Source organism: Heptranchias perlo, chromosome 30, assembly GCF_035084215.1.
Source record: "Heptranchias perlo isolate sHepPer1 chromosome 30, sHepPer1.hap1, whole genome shotgun sequence".
Taxonomy (NCBI): Eukaryota; Metazoa; Chordata; class Chondrichthyes; order Hexanchiformes; family Hexanchidae; genus Heptranchias; species Heptranchias perlo.
This window is the reverse complement of record NC_090354.1, coordinates 24,498,114-24,522,845: the sequence shown is the minus strand read 5'-3', so window position 1 is coordinate 24,522,845 and position 24,732 is coordinate 24,498,114. Positions and strand designations below refer to the sequence as shown.

The 24,732-nt window shown below is 41.6% G+C and overlaps 1 protein-coding gene across 2 annotated transcripts in view; it reads right to left on the bottom strand.

Moving 5' to 3' along the window:
- LOC137300170 (uncharacterized) overlaps positions 1-24,732 on the bottom strand; it is a 52,254-nt gene that overhangs the window by 10,844 nt on the left and 16,678 nt on the right. For both annotated transcript variants that reach the window (XM_067969246.1, XM_067969247.1), the window contains one exon: positions 4,340-4,444. In XM_067969246.1, coding sequence (XP_067825347.1) covers positions 4,340-4,444 — 105 coding nt within the window. The remainder of the gene's footprint in view (positions 1-4,339; positions 4,445-24,732) is intronic.

The window sequence follows — 24,732 nt, the reverse complement described above, 5'->3', positions numbered from 1 at the left end:
GCACCCCATCCACCACCCTAAACATTCACTCCCTTCACCACCGGCGCACTGTGGCTGCAGTGTGCACCATCCACAGGATGCACTGCAGCAACTCGCCAAGGCTTCTTCGACAGCACCTCCCAAACCCGCGACCTCTACCACCTAGAAGGACAAGAGCAGCAGGCACATGGGAACAACACCACCTGCACGTTCCCCTCCAAGTCACACACCATCCCGACTTGGAAATATATCGCCGTTCCTGCATTGTCGCTGGGTCAAAATCCTGGAACTCCCTTCCTAACAGCACTGTGGGAGAACCGTCACCACACGGATTGCAGCGGTTCAAGAAGGCGGCTCACCACCACCTTCTCGAGGGCAATTAGGGATGGGCAATAAATGCCGGCCTTGCCAGCAACGCCCACATCCCGTGAACGAATAAAAAAAAAAAAAGCTGAAGCCCTTCCTGTAAACGTAGGGCAGAGTTTTGAGTGCAGGTGCTCGAAGAGCTACATCCATTGTCGATGATACCCTGTATCATAGAGAAGCCATAAATGTGGAAAAGGTGAGTTTGCCTCTCCAGCTGCTACTCCATAATATAGCCTGTGTAGATTTCCATGTGGTAAAAACGAGTAAGCAGAATTGCAGAACTGGCTGATCGTGGACGTACCTCCTGGATCTCATGCTGTAAAGGCTGAGGACCAGGGTGGTTTGCACTGCTACAGATACTGCAGTGTAGATTTGATTGAATTAGATTGCATAGCTTGTTGTTGACTGCCAACCTATCCAGCCGCAGTCTCCTCAGGCAGAGCTCCTTTGTGACATGCAGGTAGCTCACTCTTGTAGTACACTGAATGTCTGGGATTCCAGCCGATACTGTGAGTGAGCCTCTTGTGTTCTCTGATCTGTGTGGCTGCATTCTTCAGCTCCTGTTACTCCTCCTCCTCCTACTCATCTATCAATATGGCACTGCTTGTTGTAACCATACTGTCGATCAGAGAGAACAAGGCCTCTTTGTACAGTTTCGTGACTTGTTTTTGCCTTTCCACACTCTGTAGACTTTCTCCACGATTTTAACACGAGTCTTTATCAGGAATGATATTTACACAATTCTGGGAAGTCAAAAACTGTGCACTATTACATGAGGTACCCTTAGCTGTCTTTTAGTCAAGATTTAACAAACTAAAAACAGCTTACACATGGAAGCTGCATTAATTACAGTAACAATTACTAATGCAAGGGAGGGGTATTGTGAGGAGAGATGAAAGCATTAACTCAAACATTAGAAATTACTGAGCAATAACCCTCAATTTGTGCAGGCAATAACTCTAATGCATGGATGAATTTCTATCCCTTAGTCCAGAATATTGTTTATGCTTAAACCTGGAGCTGCAAATTTGCATGGGACCTGTTTCATGGAACTATTTCATTTATACACTGGGCACCTTCATGAGCCAGGAGGCCCTAACAAAATGGCTACCCACTCTCTTGCTGTTGCTTCATTCACTTGTGAACCAGTTTTTAGTTTGCCCAGCTACTCTGCTGTTTTTGCTTGTGGCATATCAAAAATCAAAATAAGAAACACAGAAAATTAAAAATAACATTTCGTGCACTTTTTTCATTATAAATTGAACATGTCAGCAGCAGATGCAGTACTGCTGGTAGGTTAATAAGCAATACCTGCCTGAGGATAAGGAGCATAGTGGGCAATTGTTTGGTATTATGGGGATTCAGAAGGAGAGTTAGTTGGCAATTGATACTGTTTAGATTTTGCGTACCTTTCAATTGGCCCAATGGATAAGATCGCCACTTGCTAATGGTTATGAAGCAGGAAGAGCCAATTTCTGTGGTAGCAAAATTTTCAAAGGAGAGGAGCAGTGCTCAGTGAGGAGCAGGATCTGTGTGTACTAGTGGAACTGGAGCAGGACCAGTATTTTCTGTATAGTGGGAGTAGCAGGCAATGTGGTTAGCGTCCAGTGTTGCTGAGAGCAGTTCAATCATCATTCGATATTGGATTTTACAGGAATGGGTGTAAACAGACAAAGTGCCTTTATTTAAAAAGGGGGAAAAATCTGACCCAAGAAACTTCAGGCTTATTAGCAGCAAGTAAAGTGGTGATTGACAGCTGCTGGTAACTATTTTGAATAAAGTCAAGGTGATTTGAACTTTAGAAATGACTTGTTGCTGATAATGGTCAGATTTGATAACGCTGAACCTTTCTGAGATGTTAATAGCTTCTTAATTGGATCCTTTTTGTGGAGTCAAGTGAAACCTGTTGCGTATGTTTTAATAAATAATGTTTTCAAGGTCTGAACTACAATCCTCCTGGCTCAAATTGATATAACTGTGAGTTCTCCTTGGAAAAGAGAGACAAATAGGGTGAATTTACATAGGGTGTGCCACTCAAGTATTTTAAGTTTTGGTGCTGAGCTGAAATCTCTCCTTTATAGAATCGAGGCCCAGGATATGCCTCGATAAATGATATTGATACCGAGTTGAATTTGGGATGCTATGCCATGTGAGATGTATTCAAGCATCTGTTCGACTTTTAAAAATTTGTTCTCAGGTGGTTTCCATGAGAAGGTGGTGGGGGGCCTTTTTTGTACAACTGAGTGTCTTGCTAGGGCACTTTAGAGGGCATTAAGAGTTAACCATGTAGTGTGGGATTGGAGTCATGTGTAGGCCCTTCACTGGAGAACATCTGTGAACCAGTTGCAATTTTACTACAATCCAGCAGCTTTCATAGTCATTGTTTTCCTGGCACCAGCCCACAAATTACCATATTTATTGAATTTAACCTCATAATTTGCCATGGTGGGATTTCAACTCACATCTGGGTTTTTAATCCAGTACCTTATGATTTCTATGTTCAGCTCAACTTAGGTGTGTAAATCTGTATTTTACTACCCTCCAACATGTGAAAACAAATTACAGACGTGTTCTGAATGATACTCACAATTTAGATTTTCTATTTGTGCACAAATAGAAATCAGAGGGGTGATTTCATAATCTAGCGCTCCCAGTGGGGAGTGTCATTCATAGGAAGTACATCCCAGGAAATTGTGGTGGACCCCATAAAATTTACTTTTATCAGTCTAAGCCTTTATAATGTTCTGGTCAGATCACACCTGAGAGTATAATTTGTGATTTCATACTCCCAGCCAGGAAGTCAGACTCAAACACTGTAGCCCTGATTCTCTGGCTTACTCTGAGTGTGGCTCCCAGCTGGGAGAGCAGGATTATCAAATTATCCCTCTGAACTACTGTGTTCAGTTTTGTTTGCTACACTACAAAATGGGTGTACATGCATTGAAGGTTGCAAATATAAGGAACGAGGATGATCCCATATGTAAAGGGGATAAGCTTTGAAGAAAAATGAAAGAAGAAAGTTATGGGGTTCTATATCAAGATATATAAAATATTAAACGGCATTGATAAGGTAAACCCAGATATTACTTAAGTAAGATTACTGGATCTGAGGACTTGAGCTTAAGTTAGTGAAAAGTAAATTTAAAATAGATGTTAGAATTTTTTTTACAGGTGTATATTATTCTTGGAATAATCTACCAGACAAGGCATAGAAATAAGAATTTTAGGGGAGTTCAAAATGCAGCTAGCTACTAAGTCGGGTGAGTTAGGGTACTAGAGGGAGGAGCCTGATGGTCTATAAAGCCTTTTGTTATCCTTAACTGTTCTTGTGCTCTTGATCTTGTTGAGGTTGTTTATAGTTATTTGAGATTGTAGATGCCTTGTTTTTAGGATTGTGAGGAATTTGCCTTCTGCTTGTCTCAAAAAATGGGATATAAATTCAGACTCATTATCCTACTCCTCAAAATTCTCATTAACACCTACCTGAGGTGAACAACAGATTATTGTTTTCTGGTGGGCAATTTGTCACTTAAAACAAAAACACAAAATAGAACAGTCATCCCAGCTGTTGCCATGTCTAAATTAGCTTATGCTTACTAGGTTTTTATTAATTTTTACCAGATGGCTGTTGTTTACCAATGCAAGATACTCAAAATTATCCCTCCAAATAGTGATACTGGAAATGCCAACCAACTCAGTGTAGGCAAGGACAAGCATTTGACCATTTAAGGGTAAGCATACTGAGACTCCACTCGCCGTGCAGAATCTTGCTTGGATCAAGCACAGAGGTCGGTGCACCCAATTCGCAGCGCTACCGATTTTCTGGTCATTCATTTTAATGACTGGAAAATCGGAAGCACCATAAATTGGGTAGCTGATCTCCATGCCTGATTCTTCGATCTGCATTCCCATTGAGCGAGGCTCTGCACCAGCTTTATAGGTTTTCCTTTCAAACACAAGGGAGGATGCTAAAATAGTAAGGAGCAAAACCTACCTCTATAAGACAAACCACTGCAATAATAATCATCACTACAACAGTAACTGCGATAGCCAGCAGAAGCTTGTGCCCATACTCCACTGCAGATAAACTCACCTCCTTCTACAACAGAAACAGAACTTAGTTATGATATGAATGTAAAAGTTTAGTTTGCAAAAGAGTCATCATGACATTAAGAAAAAGAATAATAGCATTTAAGAGTGTTAGTATGTAGACAAAGGTACAATCAAATTAGGGTTTACAGCATTGCAATAATCATCATTCTTTGATCAATGAGCCTTCGTTGGTTCCTCTCAAAAACAGAAGCTTCTGGTAAGATGCAGTTCTGCTTTCCTCAGCCCTTTGACGTTCCTCCGGCGACCATTTTGATCCAAATTGACAGCCAGAGCATTGAAGCTTTTCTTCTCCACATGTATAATCTTCAATAGCTCAAAAACTGGCTAATAGTCTCCAATTGTTGATAGAAAAATTAACGGCTTTATCAGCAATTTCTTACCTTCCCCTTTAAAGATTCATTGATATAAAAAGAAAAAAAACTTTTCAGGTTGAAAAAGTTAATTGTATAAATGCTCATTCATGCTTTTTTTTACTATTTTACACTGATTGACACTTTCTGTAATAACAATTTTATATAGTAACTATCAGGGTTTAAAGTCAACTTTTCTCCACTCCCCAAACTTGGTTGTTTCGATCAGTCTGGGCCACAAATAGTAAATTACTCATCTTTAGGTGGAGTAATCATTATTTTCAAATGAAGGATGAATTTTGTGAGGCCCTGGAGCTCCAGCGGGACTTGCAGGCAGCAGGCCAGAAAATCGGTCTCTGACCTCAAACCTGATTCGTGGAGTTCCTGATTTTGCACAAATTGACTTACCTATATAACAGTGACTATACTTCAAAAGTAATTTATTGGTGGTAAAGTGCTTTAGGCTGTCCTGAAGTCATGTTACGGTGCTATACAGATGCAAGTCCTTGCTTCTTTCCACAGATTCTGTAGAATTTGCTCTATCATGGAGTCTCCCCTGCTTACCCAAACTCCTGATGGATAAAAACTATGGGAAGTGAGTTTCACATCACAGCTTGTGAACATGTTATTGGCTGTCATTCCAATGCAGTACTGAAGGATGGTGCATTATTAATGGTCTGCCCTTTGGATAAGACATTAAACGAAAGTCCAAACTGCCTGTTAAAAATCCCGTAACTGTATCTGAAGAATTCTCAGTGTACTGGCCTACAACTTTCCCTCAAACAATAGCATCTGAATAGACTGATTGGCCATTTTAAATTATTTAATAGGTGTATGTGGGATATCATTCAGATAGAATAGTTGCCATATTTGTCTACATAACAACAGTCAATGCACTTATTTCAAGGAAATTCATTGTGTAAAGTGCTTTGAAATGTTTTGATGTGTGAGATTCAATATTAATATAAGTATTATTTATTTAATATCCATGACTTCCCAAAGTAATCAAGTGAATCTCTAGAACAATCTAACATAACAAACTACATCACTCAATAACAACTAACTGCATTCCTCAGATGCCATTTTCATTGGCATCACAGGAATTAAAATGTCACATAAATAATTTGATCATTCATGCCCTTACTTGTTCTGTAAACTTTAATCTTATTATTTTCTCCTTTGTCAATCCAGCTATTTTTGAAAGGAGTCATTCTCTGAGGTTAGGCAATTTTTATATACTACATTTGCATGAATCCATTTTTTATCTAGGGATTTTTGGGATTTGAGTTTCTTTTCAATTTCTGAGGCAAACACAATGTTACTATGGATTATTCCTTTGACACTGTCCTAGAGCAGAACTGAAGAAATGTCTGATGATATCGGATGGGATTGCTGCATTTTCAGGTTTTTGCTCAGGATATTTTCCTTGTGCTTAGTTTCAAATACCACTCTCGTAAGCGAGTCGAAGTGAAATTTCAGTTGCATAATATCTGATTATGTAGCCAGGAATCAAACAGAAACTCTGTTACTGTCTTCAGCTTACTACATCTCTTATGATCTTTTGGTCTTCAGAAAGCAATATAATAAACATTCTATCATACCATGGCTTAGGCTATTAATGACAGAAGAGAGCGTAACAATAAACAGATAAATTAGCAGTAGCAAAGTCAAACAGCAAATTTATATTAATATCCAGAACATAACTATTCCTTCTCGAATATAAAAAAATAATGAACATATGTGAACCTGTGCTAAAACAAATAGTAAAACTGAACTTGAGGTAGAACTGAAGCTGAACTTTGACAATAAGTTTACATGGGGTTTGCAGCCTAACTTCCTGTGGACGATTTCTGAATGATCTGAAATGGGTCCCATCAAAGGACAATGGCAACAATTTTTATTCATGCATATCAAAGCCTTTTTGAACTCTGCCATGTCCTGAGGTATGTGTATCAGCCAATCAGGGATGTGTTTTTCTCTGCAGTCTCTGGAAATAGCTAACAGTAACCAATTTTAACCCTGTGTGTACTGTGCCCAGCAAGAAAAAAACCAATAAATATTCCATCATAGGTAAAAATGCTTCATTTTTGTCACACTTTGAAATTTAACCAGGTACATCAAAATATGTAACTTTCCTAACTGCATTACACTCATTCCCAGGATAAAATTAAATATTTCTGGCACTTTAGAAGGATGCAGACATGTCCTCTTATCTGTGGAACAATCATTTTACTGGACTAATTTTTGGAATAATGCCGGCAAGTAAACAAGGTTGCAATTGAAACATTAGCAAATTAATACCTTTCGGACCTACACAACTTCAGTTATTTTGATGGGGTGTTGTCTATCAACCAGACTGGATTATTTAAGTGAACTTTATTTTAACCATGAAAAGACATAGGCTGGGAAATTCCTCGGAGCCGATCTCTCTCCGCCTCCGTAACTTTGCCAGGGATGAGGCGCAAAACTGGTTTACGCGCGTAAATGGGTTTTCCGCCACACTGCCGGCAAAGTTACAGCGACAGAGCGGGAGCAGCTCTGAGAAATTTCCCAGCTATAATACAAAATAATGCAACTTCGCCTGTATTTTATTACAGGGACTTCTCTGTAATACTCAGATATCAATTCTTAGACAATAATACAATTAAATTCTTCATCCACTACTGTATTGAGCAAATATAAGTGATTGACAAAATTATCTCAGTGACAAAGCAAGGGGGGAGTTGGCATTTGAGACATATGTATTAAGCATGGTGATTATTTCACCTGCAGGTGGAAGCTAATAGTGACTGTGATTGTCTTCTACTTTGGTATCAACATCAAGGGGTAAAATTACAATGTGTGGACACAGCTAACCCTCTGTGTTTGGAGGAGGAGTAGGAAGGATAAAGGAACTAATCCAATTGATGGTATAGCTTTTATCATTCTTCCTCACCCAGGAGGTGCATCTCCTTACAGAACTGACTGAGCACTTTTCCTTTCCATTTGATTGGATAGTTCAGCCCCTCACCTTAACAGATGTGATTAGGGTTTCTGATTTTTGGATTTAACCAGCAAAACATCATTGTTTTTTAAAATCTAAACTAGCCTATTTTCCTATGCCCCCTCTCTGGGCATACCATTAGTTTTTGAGCTGGGACTTCTTTAAAATTTGATCTCCAATTAATTGAAAACCAGTACTAAAGACCAATTTTTCTACCCAACTGAGAATCAGAACATCTATTTTTTAATTTAATTATGTCATTAGAGTGACATCATCATAAGTTCCAAGCTCTTCACAGAGAGCTGATAATGATGAAATGAGTGACCTTGTCAGTGGTGGTGCAGTAAACAAATGCTTCAAAACTACAAAAAAAATTAAACTGACTTACCCATTATATAAACAGAACATCCATAGGTCCATAGTGTGATGCTACACTTAAGCAATGATTGGATGCAACTAGACATAACATAGAACAACGAAAGTCTCACGTCATAACTGTTTAAACATAGCCATGAGAATGCTCCCATCCTGAGATGTTGTCAAAATGTATGAAAAAAGAACTGTCCAATATTCAAAGAGATAACAATCAACAGTGACTATCTGAACATGCAAACCATATGGGAGTGGCACAAAAACAATAAGTGCTAAGAGGCAGACTTCTTTGCAGGAGAGCCCATTCAATATGCCAACTCATAAAGACGGCACAATAAAAAAAACTTATACCAAAGTTCTAACACAGAATTGCAAATTCCTGAGATGAGATTGCAAAATTACCCAATAGTTCTAAATGCGGTTGAGAGCAACAAATACTAGTGAAGATTTTTATTACACTGAATGCAAAGCAGCACCAATTAGAATTAAGAACCACAAATGCGTTCTTAAATGGCATTATTAAGCAGTTTGGGTTAAAATGACAGAATCTTAGTACTAATAAATTCTTTTTCCACAGGCCAGAAAACTTGGAATAGTGATAAATCAGCTAGCAGGTATGTCTAGCATTGTTTTTTGAGCTTTCTGCCCCTTTTATCTCCAAACCCCTTGGAACCAGCAGCAGAAAACACACCCTCAGAATTTTTTGATGAAATAACCAAATTCAGCAGATGAAGACTAAGCAGTTAAAATAATTTACTTGTATTTTTAGAAGGTATTAGATACAGTTCTGTATGTGAGGTTTTTAAAGAAGGTTAAGATTCAAGGAAGCATTCGTAAATTAATCAAATCAGAGAAAATGGTGCTTCTTTTTTGCTTTCAGTTTAGGAACCAATCAAATGATGGAAAATCAGCTCATGGACAGACTCAGCTATTTTTGATAATATAGACAGATTTTGTCTATGCCCGCACCCCCAATTCCCACCCAAGTTAAAATCGGGGCTAAAGTGTCAGTTGTTCAAAAATAAAAGAAAATGGCTGACTCCTTAGGGGTCTGGAGGGTCCTTGTGGCATAAAAGTTAAGGATGGTGGTGATCTTTATTGCCACTAATAGTGGATGGCAAGTGGTTAACTGTTCCTTTAGGTGTTCAATGACTATTTCGTGCAAGTCAGCTATAGATTCCCTGGTCGGCCTGAGCAGCCTCTTGCATTACTCCTCCACTATACGTATATAGCTGATTATGTTCTGATAGACTGCCATCTGAGGTAGTACCTGCTGCTAGTTGTGCAGCACCCACATCCTTCGTGCTTCGCCTCTCTTCCAGCTCTATTGCAATATACCTATCAATAGCCAAAACACCCATGTTGTCTGGAAGAAAACTCCTAACCAAATCTTTCCCTTTGTTAAACTCATTGGGGGTGATTTTAACCTCCAAGAACAGGTGGATTGGGGCGGGTGGTAGTTGAAAATAGTTGTTTTTTGGGTTGCGACCGCAACCCGTCTTTATTTCTGGGTGTAACTTAGGTGCGTAAAAGTACAGGCTTCCCACTGGGAATGCAAAGTCCGAAAATTTTGCAGTTGCGACCCAAAAAAACAATTATTTTCAACTCCCACCCGCCCCCAACCCACCCATTCTTGGGGGTTAAAATCACCCTCATTAACTCCATGTGACCTGGAGTAAAATACTCACTTTTCAATTTGACTGTTTTGCTACAGAATGTTCCTTGAGTTCTTTATCAATGGCTTTTAAAAAGGCTTTAATAAGCAAAAACCAGATTTTTTTCCCTCACTTTTTGCTTGTATATTTTATCCCTTTTTGGAGAAGTAAGAGTTCTGAGAGCAACACTAAACATGGACACTTTTTGTTGATGTCTATTTTCTTTGCTAAAATGAATGAAGACAGGAATCTTGGGCCTACTGAGCACAATTCTGGGTACCTTTTCTTCCAATGCACACAGAGAGTGTTGGCAGGCTATATGGCCATGTGGTGAATTATAACTCTCCCCAATCCTGTCCTTACCAGATGTCCAGCACAGTAGCATGAGGTCAATTGCATGCACCTACTGGCTGAGATCAACTAACTGAGCATGGATTGGGGATTGAATCTATGACTGTCCAAAAAGGACTAGGTCTTTAAAATGCTAAGACATAGCTAACTGAGATGCAAGTTAAACTTGGACTATTAGTGAAGCACCAGAAGACATAAATACAAAAATTAAGAGCAAGATTAAAGATTAGAAATACATCCCCACTGCTGCAGAGCAGAAGAATGGAACAGACTCACAAAAAAAGCGAATGTTGCATTGACTAACTCCTTAAAAAATGAAATGGATCAGATTGAGTTAGGAAAGGGCTTGAAAGTTATAGTAATAAATAAAAGGGTAAATTCTGCAACCTCATGCTCCTGGTGAGGAACCATGTTCAAAGGGAGTGTAGGTTGGAGATATGGCTACAACACTGTATCGATAATTATCTGAAAATGGGCGGGGGGGGGGGGTGTTCAGTGAATTTACCTTAGAGAGAGATAATCTAATGCTCTGTGTAATACAATGGTTATTGTGCTGCTAGGAGGAAGGAAATGCAACCCATGGAAAATATCAACCATGGTTTGAATAATGGAGGCATAGGGATGGATATATAAGGTGACATTTTTCAAGCTTTGTGGATGTTGCTTGCAATGCCAGGCTTATGAGAAAAATTACAGTCATCCCTGCATACAAGGCCCACTACTGGCACAGGGTCTTAGAAACATCTTTGGAGTTTTGTTTTGTTGTCTTTGGAGCTGAACTTTCTTTTTATAGATGGGGTAGAGTTCATGATTGGGTAAATTGTACCTGGTCTGCAGAAGCTACATCAGCTCACAGTTCCGATGTAGGGATTGTCTTGGATATTAGGATATTGTTTTTGAATACTCTGAAAATGTTCTGGCAGAAAGATCAACTCTGGGGAATTCTGAAATTTTACTTTAGATAAGTGATGTCTAGAGAAGCACATTCTGAGACTTTTCACTACCTGTGGGACTGGACAGACCCTTATTGTAATGCATAATGGACTGCTGTGATACATAGTTGTATCTTATATTTTATACTGCCCTAGTATTTGCTTAAAATAATTGTATTACTTAAAACTAGTTATGAACTGCCAGAACAAATGCTTGAACTGTATGTTCGGGCATTTGTAATGGGATAACTTTCTCTTATGTTGTAAAACATATGAGCAATACCTTTGAACTGTCAAATAAGAATCCACAAAATTGGTAACGCTAATAAGATGGAAAGCTGTTTAGAAACAACCTTGGAGGAAAAAACGATTAACACTGACAAAACCGAGAAGGTTAACAAGGAGGGAAAATAGATCACTCACGAATGTCTGGGCTAAACTGAGCCCCATTGTTGGACTTTGATGACAAGCTCATAAATAGCTTTTCCAAGGAAGAACAGATCGTGGCAGTCGTTTGACAAAAAGTTATTATAAACAAATGGGACATAGAGGCAATCAAGTCTGCAGGTGTTTGTTTAATTTAATTGTGTTAAGGAGATGAGTGTCTTATAAAAATAATGACTTTTTGGAATGTAGCAGGACTTACTTTCTGTCCTTGACAGGGAATCCTCCAACGCTGCTAGCAGCTGGATCATCAAAGGGAACTTACATCCTGATCAGCCAGGGAGTTCTCCAATGCAGTTAGCATGAGGGTTGCTGATAGAAAATATTGTCCCGAGCTGAAATTGGTGACTGTGAGTTCTGATTAAGTATAATTATGATATTCATGCTAACCTAGTAAATAAGTTTTGATAAATTATTGAGACAAAATAAATAGGTGTTTGTTTACAAGATAATGTGGTCTGATATGGTTGTCTCTGGGTCCAATCTAGGATTGCAACTGAGAGCTGAACTCAAGGTCCGATATTATAAATTTACTCATTTCATATCCATAACACCTTTAAGGGATAAATTGGGATGCCAGATTAGAGAGGATCAGGAAATAGAACATGTTTTAAAAAGATTCTTCATATAAGACTTTATAATGAATACTACAATCAAATTCCAGACCCAAAATTGGGGGCAATTTTAAGCTAACTCACCCCTCGGGAATCTGATGGGATAAGGTGCAATGCTGGTTTTACAACCTGTCCAATTTGATGGGATAAGGTGCAATGCTGGTTTTACAACCTGTCCAATTTTAGTCTCCACTGAAGTCAACGGAGAGTAATATCAGGTGGGATATAAAACCGGCATTGCATCCGATCCCGTCAGATTTCCGATGGGTGAGTTAGGTTAAAATTACCCCAAAGAATTTATAACACAAGCAGACATCGGTAAAATATATTTTATACAGAAACTCTGAGGATTAATAAAGAAGCTGGATAAATATGTGGTTGGGCACAGAATTAACACTGAACATGTTCCCGAGCCAGCGATAATGTGGGCTATGGAGGACACCAAGATAAGAGTTGAATAGTAGATATGTAAGGATGGATGCTTGGTTACCTTTTGGGATCAGTACTGATACTGAAGTTTTTTTCAGCAGATTACATAGATGGGGTGAAGTCCAAGAAAGAGCAGATTATACAATTTGTGACAGAATAGGCTTCATGTGCCAAATAATCTTTCCTTGTTCCATACTTTCTTATGGCCGTATAAAAGTGATAAGTGGCTGCTGATCATCCTTCCTTACTTTCGATTCAGTTTCCCAAGGACATCTGTACTGCTATCCTAAGAACATAAAAGACCATTTGGTCCATGAAGCCCATCCCTTCCAAACAGAAAATTTGCTCTATCATGGACTCTGGCCAATTCACTTCTCATCCCAGGAAAGGTTCTGCAAAGCTTCTCTCTAACTCATCCCCAAGATACATTTCTAATTAACACAAAAAAAAATTCTTGAGGGCCAAATCTAGACCAAAAGATCTTTTTGTAAAAAATCTTTCTTAGAATCTAGGCAACTTTATGTGGCTCATTCTGCTGGCTATAGTAAGTTCTCTCGCCACACTTCCAAATGATCATGATTCATGCTGTCTAGAGGTAGGCCCTGAAATTCCTGAGGGGTTGTTGTGCTACAGGAAGTGCAACAATCCCTCAGGAGCAGTTTCTGTCCATTGACTGGCCCCAACACTGACCCTGCCACATATGGTCAGCACTTTTGTATATTGTTAGGTGAGCAGGGAGTGCGAATCCCACCAGCCAGGGAGTGCGAATCCCACCTGCCATGCCTGAGTTATGCAGGGAGGCAAGGGAAGTCATTGAGGAGCTCTAAGTCAGGAGAGAACGAAAACTCGTTAGTTGAAGGTGGGGGGGGGGGGGGGAGCAAAGAAGTCACGCAGCAGAAGGATATGAATCCGGCTATGACTTAAAGGGGCAATGACAGCTAATGAACAGAACTTTCCAGTTGGACTGAAAGCATGGCAACTAGGGCAGCCAATTTTTTTGAATCTTACCTTGAAGTATGCCTGAGCGAGATGGAGTGGAGGAGAGATGCTTTATTTGGGGTTGGTGGCAAGAGGCCTCTGAAGTCTGCTGGAGATAACAGTGGCTATCAATGCCACTTCTTTGACTTCCAGGGCTGCTCTGCAGTGCATGAAGGACCTGACCAGAGCAGCCAAGGTAAGATAACTCCTCCTCTTTCCCAATGAATATGTGTAGCAGTCCCTCACTCCTTACCCTCACAGTGCTCAAGGGCTGTAGAGTTCACCAGTGATCCCTGGGCCCATCATGCTCCCAAATGCAACCGACAATCTGACCTTCCCTCAATGTCCCATTCATGCAGACGCTTCCATTTCTCACCTGTCACTGTTCACTTGCAGCTCTTGTCATCTCCTTATGGTTCTGAGACGACTGACAGGATGCATTGCATAGTCTTACGTGCAACACGGATGTCATTTGGACTGTTTTCTTTCTTCTGGCAGGAAAAGGTGGCCCACAACTTCCAAGAATCTCAGGCCACTGAGATGGCTCCTGATCTTTGGCCTCTCACCTACCAAGAAGAAGAAACACTTCGACTCCTGGGGTGGCACATGGCAGATGCTGTTGGGGGTGAAGAAGTAGGAGTGCCTATGCCAGCTGTGGGTCTGTTGCTTCTCCATTTCATGGTGTCAGAGCACAGGCACTCTTGAAAGCAAACTTTTCTTCTTCCTTCAATTGCAACTCAGCACAACTTAGTTTGTCTGATAAACATTCTAACCTCTTCTTTTCCTTTAGACAAAAAACAGCAAGAATCTGCAGTAGGAGGAATAAAATGTGCCAGACTCCAGTGCTTCAGGCCACACCACCATATTCTCAACCATGCTGGCATTCACTCTTTGTCTTGCACTCACCAACCCAAAACCATTCGGGAGATAAAGTGCAGATGAGGTTTTGTCACTGCTTGAAGTACCGAGCATGAGGGAGCCGGAGCAGTTAGGAGAAAGTGGAGTCTGAAGGTGCAGAGCCGAGGCTCGGGAGAAATTAACCTTTGGTGACGAGCCTGATTACCTAAATCTAGATGGAGGCACGAGCATGATCTCAGGGGATGTGAGGCAGATGGCAGGTGGTGACGGTGGACTCCAACGCCGTACTTTGCGGCATCATCTCGTAGGGCTTTACATCTATGTAGTACTACTTGGAGAAAATAGCCACTCCTGGAGTATCTGTATCTGCACCCCCCCCCCCCCCACCTCCACCTAAGAGACACCTCCCACCCAGTCAGTAATGACTGCTCGCTTTCACAGGACGCTAGCGAGTGGCTTCCAAGATCTTTGGGATGCCATCTCTCAGGGTCTCCACTGGTCAAAAGGCTGTCAGATTTAGGGGCCAGTGCCAGTAGCATGGCAGTCGGCACACATGATGCTGCTGTTTCTCATAATCACAGCACGTGAGCCCCCCATGCTGTCCCTTTAGATACCTGCTTACATAGCTGGAAGGAGCCAGAACCTGGCTGCCCAGGCAGCAGCATTAGAGATGCAACCTGCAGCAGGGTCATCCAGGACTCAGCTGCCCTGTGGAGAGGACCTCAATCTCAAGAGGCTCATGGTCATAGTTTGCAGCTAACTTGTGGCACCACTGACTGTCAGGTAGCATCTAGAAGGAGCACCAGAATAGGCTTGTAGATAGTACAGTGGGGCAGAAAGGGGAAGCAAGTTGTTCATAAGAATTAGGTACTGTAATGCAATGATACGTGAAACAACGGTGTTGTGATGGTGGAATGCGATCTGTGAGAGAGATATGATGGTGATCACATGCAGGACTGTATGCAGCTGGGACATGTGGTGCACTCACAAGCTACAGCTGGGGTCCTTGCCTTCATTTACTGATCATAAGAGATGTTTTTCATCAGACTTTTCTTGCAGCTGCTAACTGTTGCTCATCTGCCTCTTCCTCCTGCTGCTGCTCTTTTGCAGAATGTGGCCCCATTCCTGGTTTGCCTTCCTCCTCATGGACGTCCATCAGAACTTTGAGTGGGGTGCATTTGTGCTGAATACACCATATCACTACTATCCTAGATACTCTGCTGGATGAAGAATGCAGTCCCCCTCCGAAAAGATCCGGACACCAGAATCAACAATTTAGCATTCCAATGACGACGTGAGTAGTAGCATGATCCTTTTTGTACCCTTCCTCAACAGGTGTGGTGGGCAGATACACAGGTGTCAAGTGCCAGGGAAGCAAGAGTCTCCTAGAAGCCACCAGGACACATCCCTAACTTCCAGCAAACTTAGCACTGACACGTCGGATTCTGTGTTACTGGTCACTAACCAGCTGCACATTTAAAGAATGGAATCCTTTATGGTTGAGGTAATTTAAGGGATGAAGAGAGGGGGCAAGGATTGGTACTATTATTCCTTGTACCCTGGGGAAGCCAGTAATGCGATAGAAGATCTAATACCCTTTCAAATTGATAAACTGAGAAACTTTTTGGACAAGACATCAGTCACGTGAAGAATTCAGCAATGCACTGACTGATGTTTGTGAAATTCCCTACATCACCCTGAAAAGATTCTGCAGTGAAAACTTAGAGTGGTCAGGAAAAGGGATGGACATGTACTCTACTGGGTCTCGGTCCTTGTTGCATGGACTGACAAAGAGAGTAAGTGCTGTCCTAACACGGTAGACAGGGTGGTGCCTATCGATGTTGTCCATATGGACTTCCAGAAAGCATTCGATAAGGTTCCGCACAAGAGATTATTAGCAAAAATAACAGCGTATGGAATTGGAGGTAATCTTGGGACATGGGTTGATAATTGATTGGAAGGCATGAAACAGAAAGTAGGAACAAAGGGAATATACTCTGAATGGCGGAATGTGACAAGCGACATTTCTCCAGGAATCTGTACAGGGGCCTCAGCTTTTCACTATATATGAATATCTTGGATGAAGGAATAGAGAGTTGCACACCCACATTTGCAGATAACATTAAGTTAGGAGGAAGAGTAAATTATGTAGCAGGAAGTTACAAAGAGACATAGACAGATTAAGTGAGTGAGTAAAACTGTAGTGGATGGAGTTCAATATGGGGAAGAGTGAGGTAATCTATTTTGGATCCAAGAAAGACAAATCGAAATATTTTCTTAATGAAGACAGGCTAGAAACTGTGGAGAGGAGCAAACAGATTTGGGTGTCCAGGTTCACAAATCACTAACAGCTAGTGCAGAGATACAAAAAGTAATCAAAAAAGCTAATGGAATGTAAGCCTTTATCTCAAGAGGGTTAGAATACAAAGGAAGAAAATTATGCTTCATTTGTACAGAGCCTTGGTCAGAGTTCATCTGGAGTATTGCGTTCAGTTCTGGGGCACTGCACCTCAGGAAGGAAACAGTGACCTTGAAGATGGTTTTTCTATGGTGAACAATCTTAAAATTAGAGCTGGCCATTCAGGAGTGAAATCAGGAAGCATTTTTCACACAAAGGGTAGTGGGAATATTTAATTCTCTTCCCAAAAGTCAGTGGATGTTGGGTTAATTGAAATTTTCAAGATTGAGATCGAGTTTTTTATTCGGTCAGGGTATCAAGGGATATCGATCAAAGGCGGGTAAATGGAGTTGAGGTACAGATCAGCCATGATGTAATTGAATGACAGAACAGGTTTGAGGGGCTGAATGGCCTACTCTTGTTCCTATGTTCCTACTGTTGGAGGTGGGTTGCAGGTTTAGCTGCCAGCAGAGACACAGATCATTCCGAGCTTCTTTGGTAAAACGCAGCTCCTCATCCATATCTACATCTTGGAAAGAGTACCAGGGTCTGTAAACTATTGTTGCTGGTTACCGGCAAGTGGGTCTCTATGATGTGCTTTGCTTTATTTCTCCTTCTCCTGCTCTTCCTCCATTTAAATAGTAACAAGAGTCAACCCCATTGGGAAACCCATGTTGATGTTGCATGAGGGATCAAAAATGCTTTCAAAACTGTTCCCAGAAACTGCAGTCAGGAAGTTGAAGGTCCCCTCAAGAGCTGCTTAGCAAAAAAAAAATCTAAGTTGATGGTACAATTTCTAAGTTATGGGCAGTTGTTTGGCCTCAAAGTTGTATCAATAAAATCAGTTCCAACTTGATCTGGTGCTCAATCCAGTAACACTTGCTTTATGCAGACAAGAGTTACGATGGGGCAAGTGAGAATTTTAGATGGGGGTGACATCATCCCATCATTTCCTCATGCCCGTTCCCACTTCCGGTGGAATTATTGGCAGCTGCAAAAAAGGGCGGAGGCGCGGCAGATCCGGGTCTTACCCCTTATTCCTCACCCCTGGCCCAGACTGCATGATTTTGACCCGCAGAAAATAGAGGAATTTCAAGGGCTACATTAACTGGAAAATCTCCCGCGGTTTATGCTCATGACAAGCTGATGTGTGTAATGGCCAAAGGTGTGACAGGAAGTAAGGATACACAAAATTTTTAATTTTTGAGGGGGACATGAGCAGCTCTGGCAAGGCAATATTTATTGCCCATCCCTAGTTGTCCTGAAGGTATTAAGAGCCAACCACATAGTGCAGGACTGAAGTTGCATGTAGGCCAGACTAGGTAATGGTGGTAGGTTCCCTTCACTGAAGGACAATAGTGAACCACTTCGGTTTTTATGGCAACCCAGCAGATTTTCATGATCATAATTTGCTGCTCCAGCCCACAAATTACCAAAATTCAATTTACAACTTGCCATTATCAGATTTAACCTTTGGGTTGCTTGTCCAATACCATAAAAACTAAGCTACCATACCCCTGTACTAGATAAATGTAATACTGCAATAATACACGTGTAGCATTTAAAATCTTTTGCAAGCATCTGCAGTGTAACTATTTTGGCCATCTTTTTTGCAGCAGCTTTTTAGAAGCTCATGTGACTTTCTGTAACATGTTTAATGGCACACTTCTTAGTTTGACTCCATTCTACTAGTAAATTTACCTTTGACCATGGGAATGTCCATTTCCTCGGATGCAAAAGTCAAGAAAAAGGCCAGAGATCCATATTACTGGGTCTCTGCCCTTCTTACATTGTCCTGAGTTTTCCAGGACTTCTTTGGGCATATGGAGCTGCACCTACTACAAGTGCAGGCCCATATGTTAATGAGAAAGGGGTGGGGGGGGCTAGCCTCCCGCCTCATTTTCCTGGAAGCAGGCAGAAGACAGTAAGATAAGGTGCTACTTTAATTTTCTCCACGCTCCCCATGGATGTTCAGAGACAATTGGGGATTTCTAGCTACTGATCTCCATTAGCAGAGTGAAGGCCTTGATTTGAAGGCCTGACATACAGCTGCAAGCCTACATGGTCTGTAGCTGCACTCAAATCATCCCCCCGTCTGCTGGTGCTAGGCCCTCCTATGGGGCACATGTGCCAGAGGTGCCCTTGGAAAATGTTAGTGACTCTGGACAGGAAATACTGGCGTTCTTGGGCTTGGACACATGCACTTGCTTGGCAGGAGGCAGAAAAAAGCGTCAGGAAGCACTTCTTCATGCAGAGTAATCAATACCTGGAATGATCTCGGATCCTTGATTTCCAGGGAAGGATGAGCTAGATGGGCTGAATGGCCTCTCACATCTGTACTTACCTTTGTGAAAAGATCCGCTTATAATCCAGGAGGGTACATTTTCTGATTGAGTTTTTGAATGCGCATTGGACGAGCAGTGCGTCATTAGCGTGCACCCAACTGTTAGTACTTCCAACCTCACCTTATTTTGCATAATCACCTTTATTTAAGTAGGGTGGGTGAGTCCCTGGCCTACATTAGGCCTGGTGTTGGGGGCTCACCAGAGGCAGGGTGGACAGACACTCCTTAAGGATTTGGTTACAAGGGGCAACAGGCAAATCTGAAGGGATACAGCCATTTAAAAGTAGTGCCTGCATGTGGGTATAAAAATGTTGTAGCAGTTACAAAGTTTACTAATTTTTTAAAGTATATATTTCATGCTTTGCAATGTTCGTTTGGCTAACAAAGATGTCAGAATTAGGAAACTAAGTCTGAGGCCATGTGTTGGAACTGCACAATATGCTTGCTTGGGGTGGTGCTAATAGCTGATCTGGTGCCAGGTGCTGGGGGAGTGCTTGACACAAGTGAGAGAGCATGGTGTCATTCTGTCCTGGGTCCTCATCTTGGGAAAAGTCTACAGAAAGAAAAAAGAACAGTCGGTTACAACGCACCTCCAAGATTATGCCTTCAAGATTATGCCCAAGAAAATAAAGGCCTTGGGGGTAATGTTAACTTTTAATGCCAGCAGAAAAACAGGCGATAGCAAATCAGTGCCTGTTTTACATCCTGTCCGATTTCCTTTTCCATGAAGTCAATGGAAAAGAAAATCAGATGAGATGTAGGAAGGGTGCCGATTCGCTATCGCATGTATTTCGCCCGCCGATAAAGTTAAAATTACCCTTCTTTGGTGGGTGATACAGCAGCTTAGTAAATGTAAGCAGATGGAAGGAAATGGGGAGTGAGGGACTACACCTCCAAACTTGGCACCTCCAATGCTTTTCACAGTTTCTCCTAGGAACTGAAGTCCAGCAACTCATGGGAAGTGAGGGTCTTGGTATTGCAGGTCCCCTAAGTTCTCTTGCGGTGGTTATGCGCAGCCTTGGCCTGTAAGTGGAACACAGTGAAGAGTATTAGAGGAACTTATCCAACACACTAAACAGCAGCCCTATGCCACAACACCTCCATCCTGCGACCACCTCATTGCCAAAGGGCTAGCGTGGTCTTTGTGGCAGTACTGAGTTGCAGGAAAACTTGCAAGTACTAAGTGAAAGTTATGCTGGCCCACTGCAAATGAGCCCTGCACTTTGTATTGCATGCAAGAGTGCTGTGGAAAGGCAAAATATTGTCCTCATCCTGTATCCTTGAGGGAATAGTAGCCCTAAATCTTGTGTGGCACATGTTCCAGGGAAAAAGGCAGTGTGTGCGAAAAGGAGTCCACTTACCTTAGCACTTTTTGCGGATGCCCGAAAATTCTTTCTCATTTGCTCCCTGGTCTACCAATTGACCTGCTCTGCCACATCCTTCCATGCAGCGTGTGATTTTGCGGAAGAGTGGCCCTCTGCCTCAAAAAGAGGCATCTTCCTTTGCTGTATCTCCCGCAGCAGGACTCCTAGGGCTTAATCACTGAATGGGGTAGTTTCTCCCATGTTACTCCTTCCAGCCATGACTCTGACTTCAGGCATCTGAAAAATTACATCTCTTTTAAGGGTGAGCACCCTCCCTGTAAATGCATAGGACTGGCTCAATTTTCTGACTGGCAGCCAGTTAGCTTGCAAGCCTGCGTATGTTTTCCATCTGTGAGTTGGTTTGCACCACAAACATATGCTTACTCAAAACTTTTCAATTTCGCGAAATTGGGGCTTATGTAGAAATAAGAAGAAAAATTAAAAGAACGTGTTAATCTAGGATATTAAGATACAAGATAGTTAACATTGTGTTAAACTAGCTGGGGTAATCTCCCAAGTTCGCACTACCAGCAGGAAACCTCACTACCCGATTCAGCATATTGGGCAATTTGTTGATGCACTGCCTTTGATTTTCTGTCCATAACGGTGGGAAAATCGAGGGCAGCATGATTGGGATTTCCCATATGTGTGGATGGTGGGTATAGTTCACCACTGCACAAACTTGGATAATTAGCTCCAATAAGAGCACAATGCAGACAGGAGCTCAATTTTGCAATTTCTTGGGTGCATTTGTGCCTGTAGGACAGGCGGTGGGTTTGGCAAATTTTGCAGTTCAAGGTCTGCCCCCTAATTTGGATGGGCAACAGGCACAGGAATAGCTTGCCCGGAGCTCTTGACCTGTAGTACACTTAGCTACAGAACATAATATCTTACAGGATTACAACTTGCCATAAAAAGGGGAGTTGTAGTGATGGCAGAAAAGTAGACTAATTGTTCATAATGGGACAGTGGAAATAAATGGGAAACATTCTGAACAACGAGCACTCACTGCACTCTTTGGGCCGGAAATAATGGTCCTTTGCACTGCCAGCGCAGGTACACTGCAGAGGGAGCAGAAAATCTGCTATTTCATTTCTGCACGAGGTCCGTGCCAGTGCTGGCTTTTGTGCTGGGTCCAAGTTAGGGAAACGTGCACAAACCTTGTTAAATTGTGTGTTGGGGCATAACGAGGGAGTGTGTAGGCTTCTCCAGAAAGTGCTACTTTATGCTATTGGCACAGTGCCATCCTGATGCACCAAAGCAAGATGGAGTAGAGGACTGCGTAGCCAATTCAGCAGCTCCTTGAACCTCTTGAAGGTGAACGCATTGTCTTCGTATTCAAAATTGGTTGGCTTCTTGCGCCAATTTTTTTTTAATGAGAAATCTTGGAATTTCTGTGTCTTTTTAAATGTGGAGTGGAGCAACCTTTTGGGGATATTTGTTTGTAAACTTGAGTTCCTCACAGCAAAACATCCAGCCACCTTTTCTAATCAAGGCAACCCGATTCACTCATTGGGCATACATTTACTGATTTGAGGTAGAAGATCAGCTATGATCTCACTGAATGGCGAAGCAGGCTCGAGGGGCTGTATGGCCTACTCCTGCTCCTATTTCTTATGTTCTTATATCCTGCCAGCTCTACTCAAGATGGAAGATGAGGAAGAAATGGACCAGCAGCAGAAGGAGCCACAGATGAATCAAAATATGTGGACATAACAGCATCCCTTGAGTAGCAAGTCAAAGGTTAATTCAAATTAATTGAATCACTTCAAAGGTCATTGCCCCCTTGCAAAAGGAGTCTTTAATAGGCTTACCTGCCAACAATAAAAGGGTTACAGGCAAATATGTGTAAAGACAAGAAAGCATTGCAGGTGAGTATGAGGCTGATGAAGTTCAAAGTGTAAGTATGTGTTACAGGCATGGCATTACAGACTAGTGCAAGCAGATTAGTAGAGCACTGACTTACCTTGGCAAGCCTAAGGGTCTTTTCTCTGCATCTGGAAGGCTTTCCTCTTAACTTTAGAGACTGCACTCACCTGCTCCTCCACCGTTTCTAAAGCAGCCCTCCCTGCATTTTGTTGAGGAGGGTCCCTCTCATACCCAAAGATGGCATTGGTAATGGAGAATTCCATAATAGGGGGTGAGCCTGATTTGCAGTCGCAACTGAGAGTTCAGAATGAACAGAGTAAAGGGTTTAATGGAGTGGGTGGAAACACTTCTGGAAAGGGAAAGAAACCAGCCAGATGTCATGGTTCTTCTTTGAACCAGTGACAGTACAATGTAAGTCTTGCAGAACAAGTTTGAGGACTTAAGTTCTAGTCCAAAGTGTAGTAATGTCTGGACTACTCCTGGTGATTTGTGCTGCAGCAGTCAGGCAGAAACGGATTAGATAACTAATTTTGTGTTTAGCGAGATGTTGTAGAAGAGAGGATTTTAGATTCCTTGGACATTGGAGCAAGGTTCTGGGACAGAGAAAAGCTGTTCAGATTGGGCAGGCTTCACCTAAACTGGATTGGTCCTTATAGAGAGGGTAAATAGGGCAGAGGGGGAGGATTTAAGCCAGTAAGGCGGGGAGAGATTGTTAAACAAAACAGACCAAATAAAAAAAGGAAATTAATAGCAGCAAGATAAAGAAAAAACAAAATGCTGTGAAGTGCAGTCTTAATCTACAAATGGTCATGTAATGAATGTTAGAAGCATTTCAACAAGCTGACTCAACTCAAAACTGTTATAACAATTTTGAACAATGACCTATTGGGAATCTGAGAAGCATGGTTAACTCCAATGATGGTGATAAGTACAACATACAAGGGTTTGGAGAGTTCAGGAAGAACAGATTAGACAGAAGTCCCCCCAAATTACAACAGTAACTACAATTCAAAAGTACTTCATTGGCTATGAAGCACTTTGGGACATCCTGAGGTCCTGATAGGTGCTATACAAATGAAAGTTCTTTTTCTTCTTTCTAGAGTAGCTCTCTATGTCAGTAACATCTGGGAGGCACAGGAAGTTAACCCAATGGTAGAGGATAAGTTTTCCAATGAGGCAGTTTGGCTGGAGGTATGTATAATGCAAGGGAAGTAAAGATAATTCTGAGGGTTTGGTATAGGCCATCATGTCAAAAAGGACAAGGTACTATATGAAAAAATAAGGAAAGTGTGTGGGGAAAGGCCATACTAATGGGGGAACTTAATTAACCTAATATAAACTGGGAATGCCTAAGCAGATTAGAATCTGAGCTATTGCATGTTTCCATACTGACCCAGTGCACCGGGCTGCCATAAAGTCAGTGGAAAAGAAAATCAGGTGGGGGGGGGGGGGGGGGGTGTAAGACGGACAGCTGATTCGCTATGAGCCTGTTTCGCACTACTGGTGAAGACCAATTTCATCTCCATTGTGTCCTCCTGGCAACCAGTGGGCAATCAGGGAGGAAAATGGGGCCCTGCAGCAAACCATGTCCCTCCCATTGTTATTTGTATATAGTAAGGCAAGGACACAGAAGGCAAAAAGTCCATCCCTAACGGGGGAAGAAGACAACCTACAAGGCAATTTATTGGGCAAAGAATCAGCAGTACGCTCCATTTTCCTCCCTTTAACGCTTGAGGGTTGCCTGAAATCTGCCTCTATCTGTCTCTCTCAGCTTAATAATGTTTTCTGAAATTTATAGAACACAAAACAAAAGCTACAACAGGTGTGTATTCTGTACAGTCTCTTATTTTTTTTCTCTCACACAAAAGCCCATCTGGTCATTTTAAAAATAACATCAATATGAACTTTACCTGACTAAAGCTTTCGAAATTTGTTCTCTAGCTTTCTTCAAATAATTCTGAAAATGAACTGAGCAGAAACCGCTAGAAGCTAAAGAAAAATATTTAGCAGTGCAGCTGACTAAATAGTACTGATCCAAAATATGCATTAAGTAAAGAGAATCACAACCCTGTGCAAAAATATCAAGTCCTAGCCCAGGCTTTTGGGAGAGATTAAGCCCTTGTAGTGGATAAAAATGTATTTATTCTGCTACGGTGGAGCTATGTTCCTTTAGGACCACAAAATCTAACTGTTGTTAAGTAGACACAAGCTTAGGTCAATCAGGGCTTAATCATTGCTTGATCAAAGAGTTTGAATATTGGATTGTGCTGGTTAGTTTCAGACTAATGGTGAGAAGCACCCAGAAATTTAAAATGGTTTTGCATCTGTAACAA